The sequence below is a fragment of the Hippoglossus hippoglossus genome, chromosome 20, assembly GCF_009819705.1.
Source record: "Hippoglossus hippoglossus isolate fHipHip1 chromosome 20, fHipHip1.pri, whole genome shotgun sequence".
Classification (NCBI taxonomy): Eukaryota; Metazoa; Chordata; class Actinopteri; order Pleuronectiformes; family Pleuronectidae; genus Hippoglossus; species Hippoglossus hippoglossus.
This window is the reverse complement of record NC_047170.1, coordinates 6,186,394-6,201,124: the sequence shown is the minus strand read 5'-3', so window position 1 is coordinate 6,201,124 and position 14,731 is coordinate 6,186,394. Positions and strand designations below refer to the sequence as shown.

At 42.2% G+C, this 14,731-nt stretch overlaps 1 protein-coding gene across 1 annotated transcript in view; it reads left to right on the top strand.

The window, feature by feature from the left end:
* The window catches only part of ahrra (aryl-hydrocarbon receptor repressor a), a 63,996-nt gene that overhangs the window by 37,922 nt on the left and 11,343 nt on the right, over window positions 1–14,731 (top strand). The window contains 1 exon segment of the mRNA XM_034573140.1: window positions 10,862–10,977. Within this exon segment, the coding sequence (XP_034429031.1) occupies window positions 10,862–10,977 (116 nt within the window).

Here is a 14,731-nt window from a genome sequence, read left to right as displayed (position 1 = left end):
TGTTTACACTCTGAAAATCTCCTCAGTTGGTTGGGAATTAAACACACACATACATATATACACTCGTAGCATCACGCTAACACCAGATGCCAGGAAGTCGAGTGGCAACTGAGTGGCATCTACAGCAAAGCCCTACCATGCGTGACTCTCCCCTGACTTTGCCTCTTTTAGCAGGCTTGCGTGATCCCACCATCACTCCCCATCAAGCCCATCCGCCCGCCTATATCCTTCACTCACACACAAACACACACACTCACACAGGCACCACACACCCATATACAAATATCGCCTGCTGGGCGATAACACAGGGGGTACATGTCCTCCCTCCCTGTGCCAAATGAAGTGATCGGTGCAAATACTGTTAGTATAAACAGGCTTGGATTAGAGCGCTACGATGACATGCAATGGGCACAGATGGGAGAATGTGAAGTGGACAGTCACGATACGTCCAGAACTGACAGAAGGTATCAGGCTGGACTCACCTCGCTTATTTTCACCTGCCCACTGAGCAAATACCAGAGGTTTCCAAGAGTTTGAGCTATTGTTGCTGGATTGATGCTGCCATGCAGCTGACTATCATTTGTACTAGTTCTACTAGTTTTAATGTTATTAGGGTGGAGAAGCTTTAAGAACACTGATTAGATCATCCTGGGGCAGAAAAAAAGTTTTTGATAAGATGAATTTGAATGAGGTTTTAACAAATATTTATCAAAATCAGAAGTTAAAAAGGCAATATTAAAGCCAAGCACTTTTTTTAGAATTGCATTTTTGCCATGCATGGTCGTGTATTAGTTTTTCTAACAAATGTTTGATTTCCTGATGTCATGGCAGATGAGATGCCTGTGGGATGTTTCTGCGAACATCCACCGCCCCCGGGGCCTAATACCATGCAGCACAGGGCGGAGGTGTTAGGAGCAAGATAATCAGATTACTGTTGGGTTAGCGTGTCGCTTAATGAATTAGCTCTGTCAGAGGCCAAATTGTTGTGTCATATTGCTGGTGAGGAGCACGGGAGACGACTCACTCAGGTTAAAGTGAAGCTGGCAGGTAACGTTAAGTAAAATCAAATCAGGTTGGAGCTGTTTGGCTGCACACAATGAAAAAAATGTTATTCATACCTTTGTCCAGTGCAGAGATCCTGCTTTTCGATAAACCTGTATGGAATGAGAACAAATTACTTTACTTATTCTAACCATGATGGAGTTAATTATTTTAGAATATGAGATCATAAATGGATAGATGTGACAAAAATATGCTTTTATTCTGAAGAGACTGCGTTGTGCTATTGCTCTAGGTTACCTGATTCACAGGTTGCTCTTGGACACACACTAGCACAATAGATACATAACACCTCTTACAGTGTGTTCTGACTGACAAGTTAATGGCTTTCATGCATAAAGCATGAGCAGCATCATTGCTATCACTTGATCCTGCTCAACCCTGGACACATTAACCACCTCACACCCATTTAATTACACATTGGTGGGGCCTTTTTGTGTCCGTGTGTACGTGTGTGTGTGTGTATTTATGTGCCTGTGTGTGTGAGAATGTACAGTAAACAGACTATAATTTAAAAAGTTAAGGTTTAAGTGTGGTTTCCTTCTTTTTAGGCTTAATAAAGCATTTTAATCCCCTTTAGAATAAATATACTGTCACAAAGTTGAATACTGGTTTTCACGGACTTCACAGCAACATTAGAGTATTATAAAAGTATTTCTGGGCTTTTTCCACCCCTCTCTGCTTGGCTTTGCATGCTGTGGTCATTTCACCCCAGTACAACTTAACTCATTAGAGCATTAAGTCCTTTTCCTCCACAAATATGATGCTTTCCCGAGTAAAAGTTCAGCAAACCAGTAGGACTTGTTGAACTTGTAAAGCACTCTTTCCATAGTCGTCTCAGTGGTTAGCATTTGTTTAGCATTGCGTGCTACAGCGGCATTAGTGTAGTTACCCTCCCATATGGATTCAGCCTGCGGGACCATCTGCCCATTATTATTTGCCTCAATGAGCCGAAACGGCACCATAATCTTTTTAACAGATTACCTCCTTGTTAGGGAGAGGCTGTATGCATGACGAAAAATGTTTGAAATCAAATTTTTTTCCTTTCATTAATAGGTGTGGTTCTTTTCCAGAAAAACCTTTGCAGTGTTCTGTTTACAGTGACCACAAAACAAGTGACGGTTGGTTGTGACAGGGGAGGAGGATGTTCGAGGGATAATCTGAGGCTTGTTGTACTTCTCTCTCTCTCCCTGTTATTTTGAATATTGTGAGCGACACTAGTTGTCACGCAACATGTGGGACTGTATAACCTCTCCTCTCTGTGTTTCCTCGGCCCCCCCTCCGCTCTCTAGCAGCACTGCCGCAGGTCTAAAGGGGGAGAAAACAAATAATTAGTCACCTGAGTTTAACTTCTTTCTTTTTTCAGCTAGAATGAGCAGGGGAGTGAAAAATACTGTATAGCTGGTGCTTTTTTGATGAAAAACCTGTTGTGAGCTTCATGTTAAAAGACTTGTATATTGTCTGAGGCCTTTTGGTTCTTTTCATCTGTCTATTTCCCCATGAAATTCCAGAGTTTTTCATAAATAATTTATCCAAATCATACACCTCGCATAACCCTGCCTGTGTCCAAGCCTGCTGTCTGTTTTTGAATCATGACACATTTAAATTTCAAATGAATCTCTAATCAAACCGTAGAGCAGCGTGATGAGCTTTTACAGCAACTGGCCGATGTGCACATAAAGTTTGCTATTTTTAAGTTCAAGCGTCTAAATCTCAGACTGCTTGTGTAAAAAGAGATTGTGCAAGTGCAGAAATAGCAGCCTTGTGCTCTATTGTGGCCAGGTGGGGATCCTGAAGCGACTTTTATTTACCACCCGCTCCTTGAGAAAGCAGCAAGCCACAGTCATCCTCATCAAAACAAGAATTCTAGGAAAAGTTATTTATGGCATTACCACGCAAATACACACATGGAAGTACACACATGCAGGAGCAAATGCTTCTCAAAGTAAAGCAGTGGATCTTAGATATGAACCTCTGCATTTATTTTCTCATTGATCAAGTTGTACTATCGATTACATTTTTCCCCACAACTCATCTGGACACTGAGGTTCCACTGCACAGATCATGTTACTATTTGAACGATACAAGTGGAGAACTCCAACAAATCACACTCCCACCATGTATGTTTGTTTCTGCACCAGTGTGTGTACATGTGTGTTGTCCTTTTGCCTACAGGCAGCGTTATATGTTGATATATGTGAGTCATGAGGGAGTTTGTAGTTCAGTGCCCCCCCCCCCCCCCCCCCCCCCCCCCCCCCCCCCCCCCCCCCCCCCCCCCCCCCCCCCCCCCCCCCCTAGCTGAGCTGACCGAGGACCAACGTCGATGTTTGTCTGGTGAAACATTACGGATCCCCGGCAACTAAACAAAACTGTAGCGTCTTCAGTTAGAAAGTACACTATTGACAGTGAAATAAAAAGGCTTCCCGGCATAACTGCCTCATGTCACGCAACACGAGCCTGAATGCTGGCTGTGTGTGTGAGAGTGTGTGTGTTGTTTGTGTGCATGTGTAGAGCACACTCTCCTTGGGCCTCCATCCATTTGCATTCTGTTAGTTTTTGTAATTGTCTGTGTAAATATTGCACCACGTTTGCCTTATGTTGTGGTTAATTCTCCCAAGGCTTGACAAGCTGAATTTAGGAGTGTTTAGACAGCTCTTTAGCTCGCTCTGCTTGTGCGTCGCTCCTTCGCTGGGGTTCATCCGAAAAGCAAATTTTCCCAGAAGACAAAACATCACGCTGCGCATTAAAACATGTGCTCCGCAGTCAGTCATCATGTCTATTTATAGTAGCATCTAAATTACTTTCACATTATGATTGCTATAATAGCACACAATACACAATAACAGTGTGTGTGTGTGCATGTGTATGTGTGTGGAGAGTGCATCTCACTGCTACATACAGTAGCAGTGAGAAGTTGCCATACAAGTCTGTTTTGCCCAGGGCCTCGTGTGAAGACACGTTACTCCTGCACAACATGGTGACGAGTGCGTCTGTCTGCCAACCAAAACAGAGAAGTGGAAACAATCGAGTTTACATCCCGACCTCCAGTCTGTGTGATCCCACTTGCTTTGTCATAATATCACTTCCCCTTCTCGCTAGTGTTGAGGTGCACAAACGAAGCTTTTGTTTATGACCTGCATCAGTGTTATTTTCATGCTTCCCTTCGCAGCTCCACATGCACAAAAAACACGCACTCACTCACATTATAATCTCCTCTGAAAGATGAATATTTGTGATTCCACGAAAAGTCCTTTTTTGTTTGTTAACAGACAAAGGGAATTGCTGTAATTCCTGGCAGTCCATCCCCTCAAAAGTAATTTTATATGTCACAGTGGAAACAAAAACATTCGCAACCAAAAACAATATCAGAAAGATTATAACCCTCAATCCTACATTAATAATGTGATCAAGGATGATGGATGATCGAATCAGTGTGGTGGGAAAAAAAACTCCGGCCCCTGTTTGTCTTTAGAAAAAGTTGAAAAAAACCAAAACTTTCTCTCAGGGACTCGTTCTGTTTGCCACATTTCAAAAACAAGAGAAAAAGTAGAAATAGTGAGGCGTGGATTTGGACGGGGCGAGATCCGGACATTTTTGATCGGTGGCATAATGAAGTATTAGCTTCCATTACAGTGCAGGCTTAACCTTTTTGCGGAGCAGCATTGAGCTCTTGCCAGCAGTCATCAATATTTAACAGCTGTTGCTATTATGAAATTCTTTATGGGCTAATGTGGCTCGCCGGCTTGCACGCAAGGCCTTGGCAGTCAGCCAGCAGCATGTCAGGAGGAAGGGGGGGAGGATTGACAGACGGCTCGCTCGCGTGACAACCAGCCCTTGATCAGCCAGCTTCTCTCTCTCTCTCTCCCTCTCTCTTGGTTGGTGTTGCTCTCTCTCCACTGTGGATTTCCTGTGCCTGCGGAGAGAGAGAGAGAGAGAAGAGGAGCGCTGAGGGAAGGGGGCGGGAATAGGCAAAGGAGGTGGCTGTAAGCCAACCCAACCTCAAACACACACATATGCACACACACACAGTTTTCTCTACTCACGCAAGCCTTGTGGGAGAGGTGGGGAGGGAGGGAGGGGGGGACTGCTGTGCTGCACAGTGCTGCCGTGTTCAGGTCTGCAGCTCCTCTTTAAAAAAAAGCAAACACACAACAGAGGATCAGCTGCCAAGAGATGGCACCAACGCTGCTGAAGTCAGGTGAAATCAGATATTATGGATGTGAATTTGGACAAAGTAACTCAGGGCTTTTTTGATGGTAGAAATGTAATGCTGAAATAAAATAGTATTACAAGTTAAAGTCCTGCATTAAAAAAGTCACTAAAGTAAAACATCTGAAACTAAATGTACTTTAAGTATGAGATGCATAACCACTCATAAGGCAGAACAATGACCCCATCCATCCATCCATCCATCCATCCATCCATTATCTTTACTGCTTGTAAGAGGGGGGGCCTGGAGCCAATCCCAGTTTACCATGGGTGAGAGGCGGGAGGGTAGACCCTGGACATTAACTGATCTATACTGTAGTATTGGATTATCATTACTCATCCATCGATGTAGCATATGTTGACTGTTGTAGTTGGTCACAGTATATTTTATATAGCGTTGTGTAGTTTAATCTACATCAGTGTATCATGGTCATTGATTTGTAGGACAAATCTAATTAATCTTTATAACAACTAGTATGTTCACTGAAAAAAATGTTTGCCAATGTAAATTAAATGAAAATAATTGGTTTAGAGTTAAGTTTTTTCAAATTAGACCAAACTTGATTCCTTTGTGTGTTGACAATGGAAGTAATATTTTTTAAATTGGTTTTCGTTTTGCAGTGTAGAGTGAATGCACCCAGTTACTTTCATTGACTTTTGTTAAAATGACCTCAGATAGATAGGGAATAATTCCAGCCTCAAGTATAAAGCTTTCGACAGTGACCACCTGTTTGTGTGCAGGCCTGCTTTGACCGTGCAGCAGCTCCTGCTGTGTCTATGAGCCGCCACCACGTATGAACACTTAACCTGCTCCTCACTGCACATTTACGCTGGACAAGTTGCAAATGCTCATGGAAGGACCTGGAGTATTATCCGCTCCTTCAGTTCAGTATGCATGCTATACTCTTGTATTCGCGGTTTTTAAAATGGTTACAGTCATGTGACTCTCCTCAGGAGCACGCTTCAACATAATGTCATGCCATACCCTCATGCAATCTAATGCTCTAATGTACAGGATGGCATTGAAATATTCATCCCTGCTTCTTCCATCATTTTGCGAGACATTTCTTTGTGTTTTATGGCCATTATCTCCAGAATAAAAGCATGTCAGTGACACTACAGGCCCGCAGGGACAGCCGCCCCCTTACTCCCTCTTTCAGCAGGCTCTCTCTCTTCTTACGGAGGGTTTCTGTTTCTGATAGTGTGGGAGGAAGTGGAATCAAGAGTGTTGAAAACAGAAAAGACACGCCCAGACTGTCCTGTACACATCCTTACGCTTCCACTTTACCTCCTAGAGGCCGCAGAAATTACAGTGTCATTAGTAAGGACCGTGTACCCAACTCACTCACACACTCACACACTGGAAACAAACTGGAGTGAAAGATTTCACAACTTCACCTGTTTTTTCACCTGAACAGGAGCAGCACAGATCATTCTTGCAGCACGCAGCAGTCGAAAGCAATCACTCACAAATCTCTTCACATTTTATAACCAGTCTTCAGGGGCCAGATCAGGGGCCTGTAATACCTGGAAGGATTAGTGGTTATCAAGGTAACTTCAGTTTTTAACTCTGGGCTATCAGTGTTACGAAGCTGGTTCACTTCGTAATCACATCACAATGGTAACTTGCGCTGCACATCTAACCTGCCCCAGAGCAGGTTAAGTTCAAGATAACAGATCAAAACCTGTCAGTGGCCCAAGTACAGACCAATCATATCACTGGATAACCAGATTCATGGATCCACAGGATCCTGACAGGGAAGAAGTCCACATCTGTGATGATTATAAATAAACTTTTCAGTTGATTGACTGCATTACACATAAACTACTTCTCTTCTCGCTGCTATGGCAACAGAAACCCTCTGACATCTTAAACTTCCAACCAAAACAGTTTGTTTATCATCAGATAAAAAAGCAAAAACTTTCAGTCACTTGAGTGTTTCCTTTCTATTGATCATCCCTCCATTACTGCTTTTACAGCCTTTGAGGGTCGTGGGGGAGCTGGAGCGAATCCCAGCTGACAGTGGGCGAGAGGCGGGGTGCACCCTGGACAGGTCACCAGTGTAATGCACGGCCAACATACCTCACACTCCACATTCACAACTACGGACAATGTAGAGTCTCCAATTGCATGCATGTTTTTGGACTGTGGGGGGAATCCTGAGAACCCGAAGGAAACCCTTGCAGACAAACGTCACTTGAGCAAATGTACCTGTAGATATCAGCGTTACTTCTTATATCATTCTAAGAACTTTATGATTTTGCTTGAAATTGCAGATTCAGCCTTTTCTACGTGAACACACTCATAGCCAGAAAACCCAGTTAACTGAGGAAGTTGTAATCCAGCTCCATAATATCAGGATAGTTTATGTTGGGTGAAGTGAAGCATGATAATGAAGATATCCGGGATACATTGAACTTGCTTCATATTAGAGGACGCGGCCCTCACTCTTCATCTCTTTCCACCACACGAACAAATCAGACTCATCTCCTCCCTGATCCGAGGTGTTCTCTGAGCAGGATGAAGTCCTGAGACACTTATGACTCAACCTGTTCAAATTTAGGCAAACTGTAGCTTGATATTTACTGGGTGGTCCCTAATATTCTGTGTACTCAGTGGAAGTGGAAAGACAGGCCTGGCCGACCAACGGAGCTAGACTCTTTTGAGCCTCGCCCTTTGGCAGCATCCACATGCTTCTCCTTTTCACTTTTTACTTAACACCCCGTCCTCACACACATCACATAAACGCCTCGCCATTACCTACTCTGTTTTCCTTGTTAGACCAAAGAGGGAGAAAATACAGGCAAAGAAAAGCAAAGTGCTAGACGCGAGCAGTGATGAATAAAGCCTGCATTGTTGGCGGAGGAAGTGCCGGTGCCGATAATTAATCATGCCGTGTGTTTGTCTTTCCTGACGCTGCATCCTCTCCAAAATCTGCCGTAAGAGAGAAAACAAAAATACACGAGGCGTTGAAGAAGAAAAATAAAGAAGCTTATTAGATTCATTTCCCTCCGCAATGGTTTCCACTGGTGTGATGGTATTGCGGTGATTGAAGCAAATGGTTTTGTGTGTGTGTGTGTGTGTGTGTGTGTGTCTGTGTGTATGGCTGTCTGAGTGTGTTTGTTTGTGTGTGTTTGCACCTAGCAAAGGTGATGACACAATACTTAACATTATTACTGGCATTTATGAGTTTATTAAGCTGCCTGTCAGTGTTTTCATCAGCCACTGACCAGATTTATTATTGCAGCCTTTTCGTCCACATATAGCTTGAATAAACCTGCTGTTGCAGGGGAAATGAATGATTAAACTTGAAAAAAATTAATCCAAACAAAATGTATGGATGAAAAGAGAAAAAATAGGCGCATTAGCATTGCGTGCTTCGGAGTGGAGTTAAGAGTAGAGGAAACTCTTCCAGTATCACGAAATCGGTTGTCGATCGCCTGCGATGCCGAGTTGAACAAAGAAAGGGTGGCGAGATGAGGAGGAGGAGGGTAGAAGAAGGGTGGATGGGGGGAGGGAGGGATAGAGGACAGGACATGGTAAAAGGTTAAAGGGGGAGGAAGGGAAGCCGTAATGGGGTTATTTGGTGGGGGTGGGGTCTATACGAAGCATCGGAAGATTCATACATACATATACACTTAGATAGTTTTTTCATAATGAGGCTATGGTGTGTGAATATATATGTGTGTGAGTGCATGTGCGTGTGTGTGCGTTGCGTGACTAATCTGTGCCTGCTACAATGAGTGACGGAGCGAAGGGCTGATCTCTTGGAGTGAGCCACATGCCCCCTGACAGCACACCCATAAGAGAAACACGCAAACATGCCTCCAACACGCAACGCACACATCACCGATGCACATGTGACAGTTCTGCACGCCACAGTTTTATAGGCTAATTGCATACACACACTGGCATGGTAGTAGGCAGGCCGTTTTCTCAGAAGGAGCGAGGGGGGGCAAACAACATATGGTTAGGTTGATGAATAACGAATTACGTGGGATACTTGTTTTTCTTGTTTTTTTTGTTTATTCTTACTTTGGCGGAGCAGGACAGGACAGAATTGGAGTCCAGCGTTTAAATCGATCACATCGAGTGAAAATGTATAAACTGTATTTGTCAGATAGTAGAATTAGAGTCTTCCTCATTTAGCATTAGGCCCTTGAGGACTCTTCAGGAGACCCTACTCTGAGATTCATGGGTTTTATTTTCTCTTGTGTTCCACATAAAGGTCAGAGGTCAGGCTCAGAGTACAGAACTGCAAACCGGTCATAGTTTTCACTAAACAACATTGGCATTTATTTTTAAATATTGTTGTTTTTTTCTCTGAAGTACATGTCTGTCCATGAAGGAAGAGCAGTGTCTCTCTCCTGCTGTAGTTTGTTCCATGGATTGTGTGCGTGTGTGTGTGTGTGTGTGTGTGTGTGTGTGTGTGTGTGTGTGTGTGTGTGTGTGTGTGTGTGTGTGTGTGTGTGTGTGTGTGTGTGTTGGGGGGGGTATCTCAGGATAGAGGCTGTCAAATACTTTACATTCAGTTTTATTAAATAATAATAATAACAATAATAATAATCAGTAATAAAGTTTTAAAAAATAGAGGAACAAAATAATTGACAATTAGTATTTTGTTGTAAACCAGTTTTGCTTGTATGACACCTCATTTTCACTATAGATACAAATGTTTTGTCTGCAAATTAAGTTGGATTTATAGGGTTGATATTGATAGATTTAATTAGACATAATTTTTTGCATCTACATGTTTCTGCATATGTCACTACTCACTACTTAACTATCACAGAACACAGCACTCTTTGTTTACTTACCTCAGAAAAATGTACAATGACTAGTATACACTTTGTTCATGGAATTAGATTTTCTCATTTGTCTTAAACATACAATTTGTTGAATATATTTGAATTAAAAACAAAAATGTAACACTTTTCTTAGTGGTGTTAACCTTGTGTTAACTAACATGTGACAAAAAAAACTTGAAACTTAATTGAAACATCCCAAAATACACTGGATTCTGTCCTCTACCTCACTGTGAACCTTAGAGCCGTCCATGTGGTCGTATCGTGTGAGAGCAATCCTGCAAAGTCGTGAAATCCTCCAATGTTTGGTCTTGTTAGACAGGCCCACCAAGCAGACTAATACCTGGAATTAGTGCTGAGCAAAAGGACTGATACAGTTAATGTGTCCGCCACATGTCTGAGTGTCGGTCCAGCTCTCTTGCTGCTGTATCGCTGTTTGAGGTTGTCGGGGGAACTGGGGAGCATGCTCTGGAAAACAGAATCATTATTGTTATCGTTCTCAATGTTTCCTGTGTTGACACTGATGTGTGCTCTGCATTGTGTGTGCAGCAGAGCAATATAGTATATTTGACCTGTATGAGGTGTGCATGGTTTTACTTCGCAGTGCTCTAAACAGCAAATACATGGCACATATCCCAGCTTGTATACAAAAATGTTTGATTTCCACATGCACTTGTAGCCGTTATAATGCAAACTTTTGTCATCATTTTGTATCCTTAAGCCCACTGGTTACCATCACTGAGTCCCTTTTGTCAGTCTATTTACGTTCTACTTCTTTCTTTTATAGCAAACCAAGAGAAGCCCTCCAGGAAGCACATCATCAGCCCAGCATCCTCTAACCCTGAACCCAGGAAAGAGAGTCTTCCACTGGGCAACATCAATGAAAGCAGCCTTCTCCTGGAAGTAAGAAACCACGTGGCTGTTGTTTATATATGTTTGTTGTGGAATATTTCTGTGTGTGTGTGTTTGTGTATCATGTACAAATATTGTCCAAAAGGTGCTTTAATTACACTTTTTTATTATTAAGTCACTGTGAATGAAACAATAAAACGCTCGCAGGCTTGCAAACATGCCAGTCAGGGGGCCATTTGTGTTTGTATGCGTGTGTGTGCGTGTGTGTGTGTGTGTGAGTCTGCCCTTCGCCCTCTGCCCTGACCCCCTTTGTGGAGCCACGGTGTTGCGTGACATAGGGGTGAGACAGGAGTGTCAGAGCTGATGAAGGAGGTGGGGACTTTAAGCCTGTGAAGTGTGTATGTGTGCTTTGTGTATGTGCGTGTCTGAATCATTGTCTGAATGCATGCGGCCATGTGTGAAAGTGAACATAAGAGAGTGAGAAGAACACACCAAGCCTGTCAAAAGTAATCAGTGCAACTGCAGATTAATTATACGTGCATATATTTCACATCATTTTGAAGCACATATTGTGTCTTGTTACGTTGACTTGACATCAGGACACACCTGCGCATGACAAAATGTTTTTGAAAATATTTGACATAAAACAGCGTAAAGTCGTGGTTAGATTCCTCGAGAGGCCTTTGTTTCTGCCGAAGGTATCTGAACAGACAGGTTGTCATAATCAGGATACAGGGGGATTGCTCAAGCATCAGATCATTGTTGCACGCTCAATATCCCTAATGGCTATCTGTCAAACAACAAATTATGACACTGACCATTGGCCAACGACTGTGAGTGCACACACACAGAGCAGGGCAGCGCTGATGCACTGATGCTTCTCTTAACGTGTCAGGTTGTCTCAATGGGATGGTAAACAAAAGGCTAGATTGACCGTAGTGATGCGATGCCTCCCATTGCGTGACTCAACCTGCGCTGGGGCCTCATAGCAAACTGTGCATTATAGTTGTTATGGTGATGGGATCCTAAGAGAGGGAAGAGACAGATATCTGTGTGTGCGTGTGTTTGGTGGCATTGCATGTGTTTGTGTGTGTGCTTTGGTATCCTGCCTGTCTGTGTGTGACAGCTGCTTCTGCTTGTGCATGTCTGAGTACAAACGTTTCACCAATACGTCAATGCAAAGTATGTACATATTGCATATTCTATTGTGTATGTAGTTTTATATACATTTTCAGCCCCTCAAAGCAATGCTGTGCCTTGTTATTAAGAATTTTTCAGTTTTTACAATCTATAAAATATTATTTAAAATAAAGTATTATTAAAATGTATATTAATATTATTAGAATAGCACCTTTGTATATGGGTACATTATATGTGCATATATAATACACATTCATATATATATATATATACAAATATATACACATATATTGCACTGATGTTATATTATTCTATATAAGTACGATATACATTGAATAAAATAATACAAATAAAATATTAGTATATAAGTATATAAGTATATTTTTTTAAAGTTCTAAAACAAACTGAGGGGCTCACAATGACATTATGTCCATTCCAATGCACCTGTTTTGCACATTTCTAATTTTCTTTTAAAGAAACAAGAGTAGAAACAAACCAAAGTCAAAACAATTATTAAGATATCACAAAAGGTGAAACTAGTGATTTGGACTGAAAAGGAGGCACAAAATAATATATGACACAAGAGTAAATACCGTTATTCCATCAGGTTTGACACATTAGTTTTGTACATTTTCCTTCAACTCCCATTTCATTATCTTTGTCAATTAGTTGGAAATTGGATGAAAACTTGGGTAAAGATAACAAGGCTATGTTAAGCAGGGTGTTAGCATTGTTGTCTATGAATATCTGCCCCAAACGTCACAGCAATAACCTGAGACTGTTAACTCAAAACAAAAACTGTGCATTCCATGGTAGCGCAAGAGGAAGAGTCAGGGATCAACGATATCATATAGGATTCATATTCTAAGCATCAAGAACAAACACATCAAATGTCATGGGAGTGCATCCAAAGGGATAGAGATGACTGCCTGACTTTACTTTTTACTGAGCCACTAGAGCCGCGATGGAGCCTTGGCTCAGAACATAGCTGAAAATTAAAAGAATTGTTTATTTATGTTCTGCAAAATTATTCACATTTAATACTGTGCTTTCATCGTAGTGGAAGCTGAAACTCACTGGCTGATATCCAACATGTGTTTGAAAAAAACCCATCTCTCACTATAGCAGAATCCCATGATGTTATAACCTACAAGTACATGTGTGTCGGATGTGGGTGTGTCTCTGGTGGTAGCAGGCCGGCGTGTTTGTCATGACCTCATCAACGCCACTTTCATCTCGCTCTGACAGCGAGACAGCAGGAAGACCAAAGAAACCCTGTCGAAACACGAGACAAGGCTGCCCCACCACCACCGCCATCACTCCTCCACGCCCCCACCCCCGCCCTCGCCCCCGCCCCCTCCCTCTCCACTGCTTCCAAATCTAGTGAACATATATTTTATTTTGGGCTCTGCGTGCAAAGCGCCTCTTAAGATTTGTAAGTCAAAGCTTTTAGTCTCCCAGGGGTGGTTATGGGAGCCGGGGGCGTTGTAGTTGCAGATATGTGGCAGAGCAGGCCAGCAGCAGGTGCCTGTTTCCATTACCTAAAGGCTTCAGTATGTGCAGAACTGAGGGAAATGTGAATGGAGAAAACATACAAAAACAGCATGCAGTGCAGTGCAGCCAGTATCAGTTGGTTCTCACTGTCCTTCTGTATGTCTGGAACTCGTTTCCTACTTTAAAAGAACAAGGGCTGTTCACATGGGCCTGCTTGTTATTTTTAATTAAAATAGAATAATGAGTATTAAGGCTGAATAGTCATTTTTTCAGCTGCTTAATCTGTAAAATAGATGGTCCTATTCCATCATGAACATCTGTATTCATCTGTAGTGTATAGTTGGTATTCCATGTTTGTAAAAGCAAATACGAACTATACTGTTTTTGCCTGCACATACTCTTTCAGGTCAAAGGTCCGGAGCCTATTTGTTCCAGGAGAATACAAATGTCAAAGTCCCTTTGCAAGACTACGTGTTGCAGGAGTTTTCGGTGGCATTTTACTGACTAGGAAGTAGAATGGAGAAAGGTGAAGCGGTTAAATAAACCTACATGAACCCATCATGTAAATCGTGGCCTTTTTATGGCCCCGTAGGACCTCATAAAGGCAACGTCACACTCCAGTATATTCAGGACATTGTTATGCCTGGGGGTTTGGACTCCAAATATCTCATCATTGAGTCACTGGATATTTGAATTACCCACAATGTGTGACTGGAGAATCATGTATAGATATGAATGAATCACCAAAACTTTAGTCAGACGTTCAATGTCACAGCTTTGGATTGAATCACTCAGCAAAAAGCTGCAGTGCCTAAATACCTCATCCCACTGTAGACATATGATCATCAAGTATTGCATCTCGATATAAAGTAAATTAATAAAATGTAATAAAATTTGGCCTAGAAATGATTGACCAACATATAAATTGTGGTAATGTCCACTTCATCCAGAGGTTCAGAGTGGACCATAGGGGACTGTATGCCTTTAGTCATAACAGGCTCATAGTTATCTCTGATATTTAAATCCTGCTTGGTGCACAACTAAAGTGGCATCATTTTGTGTGTGTGTGTGTGTGTGTGTATGTGAGTGTGCGTGTTTTTTTTATGGGTCTCACTCTCCCCCTGGACATCGTGAATATGTGCCAGTTAAACTTGTCAAACACGATCTTCTC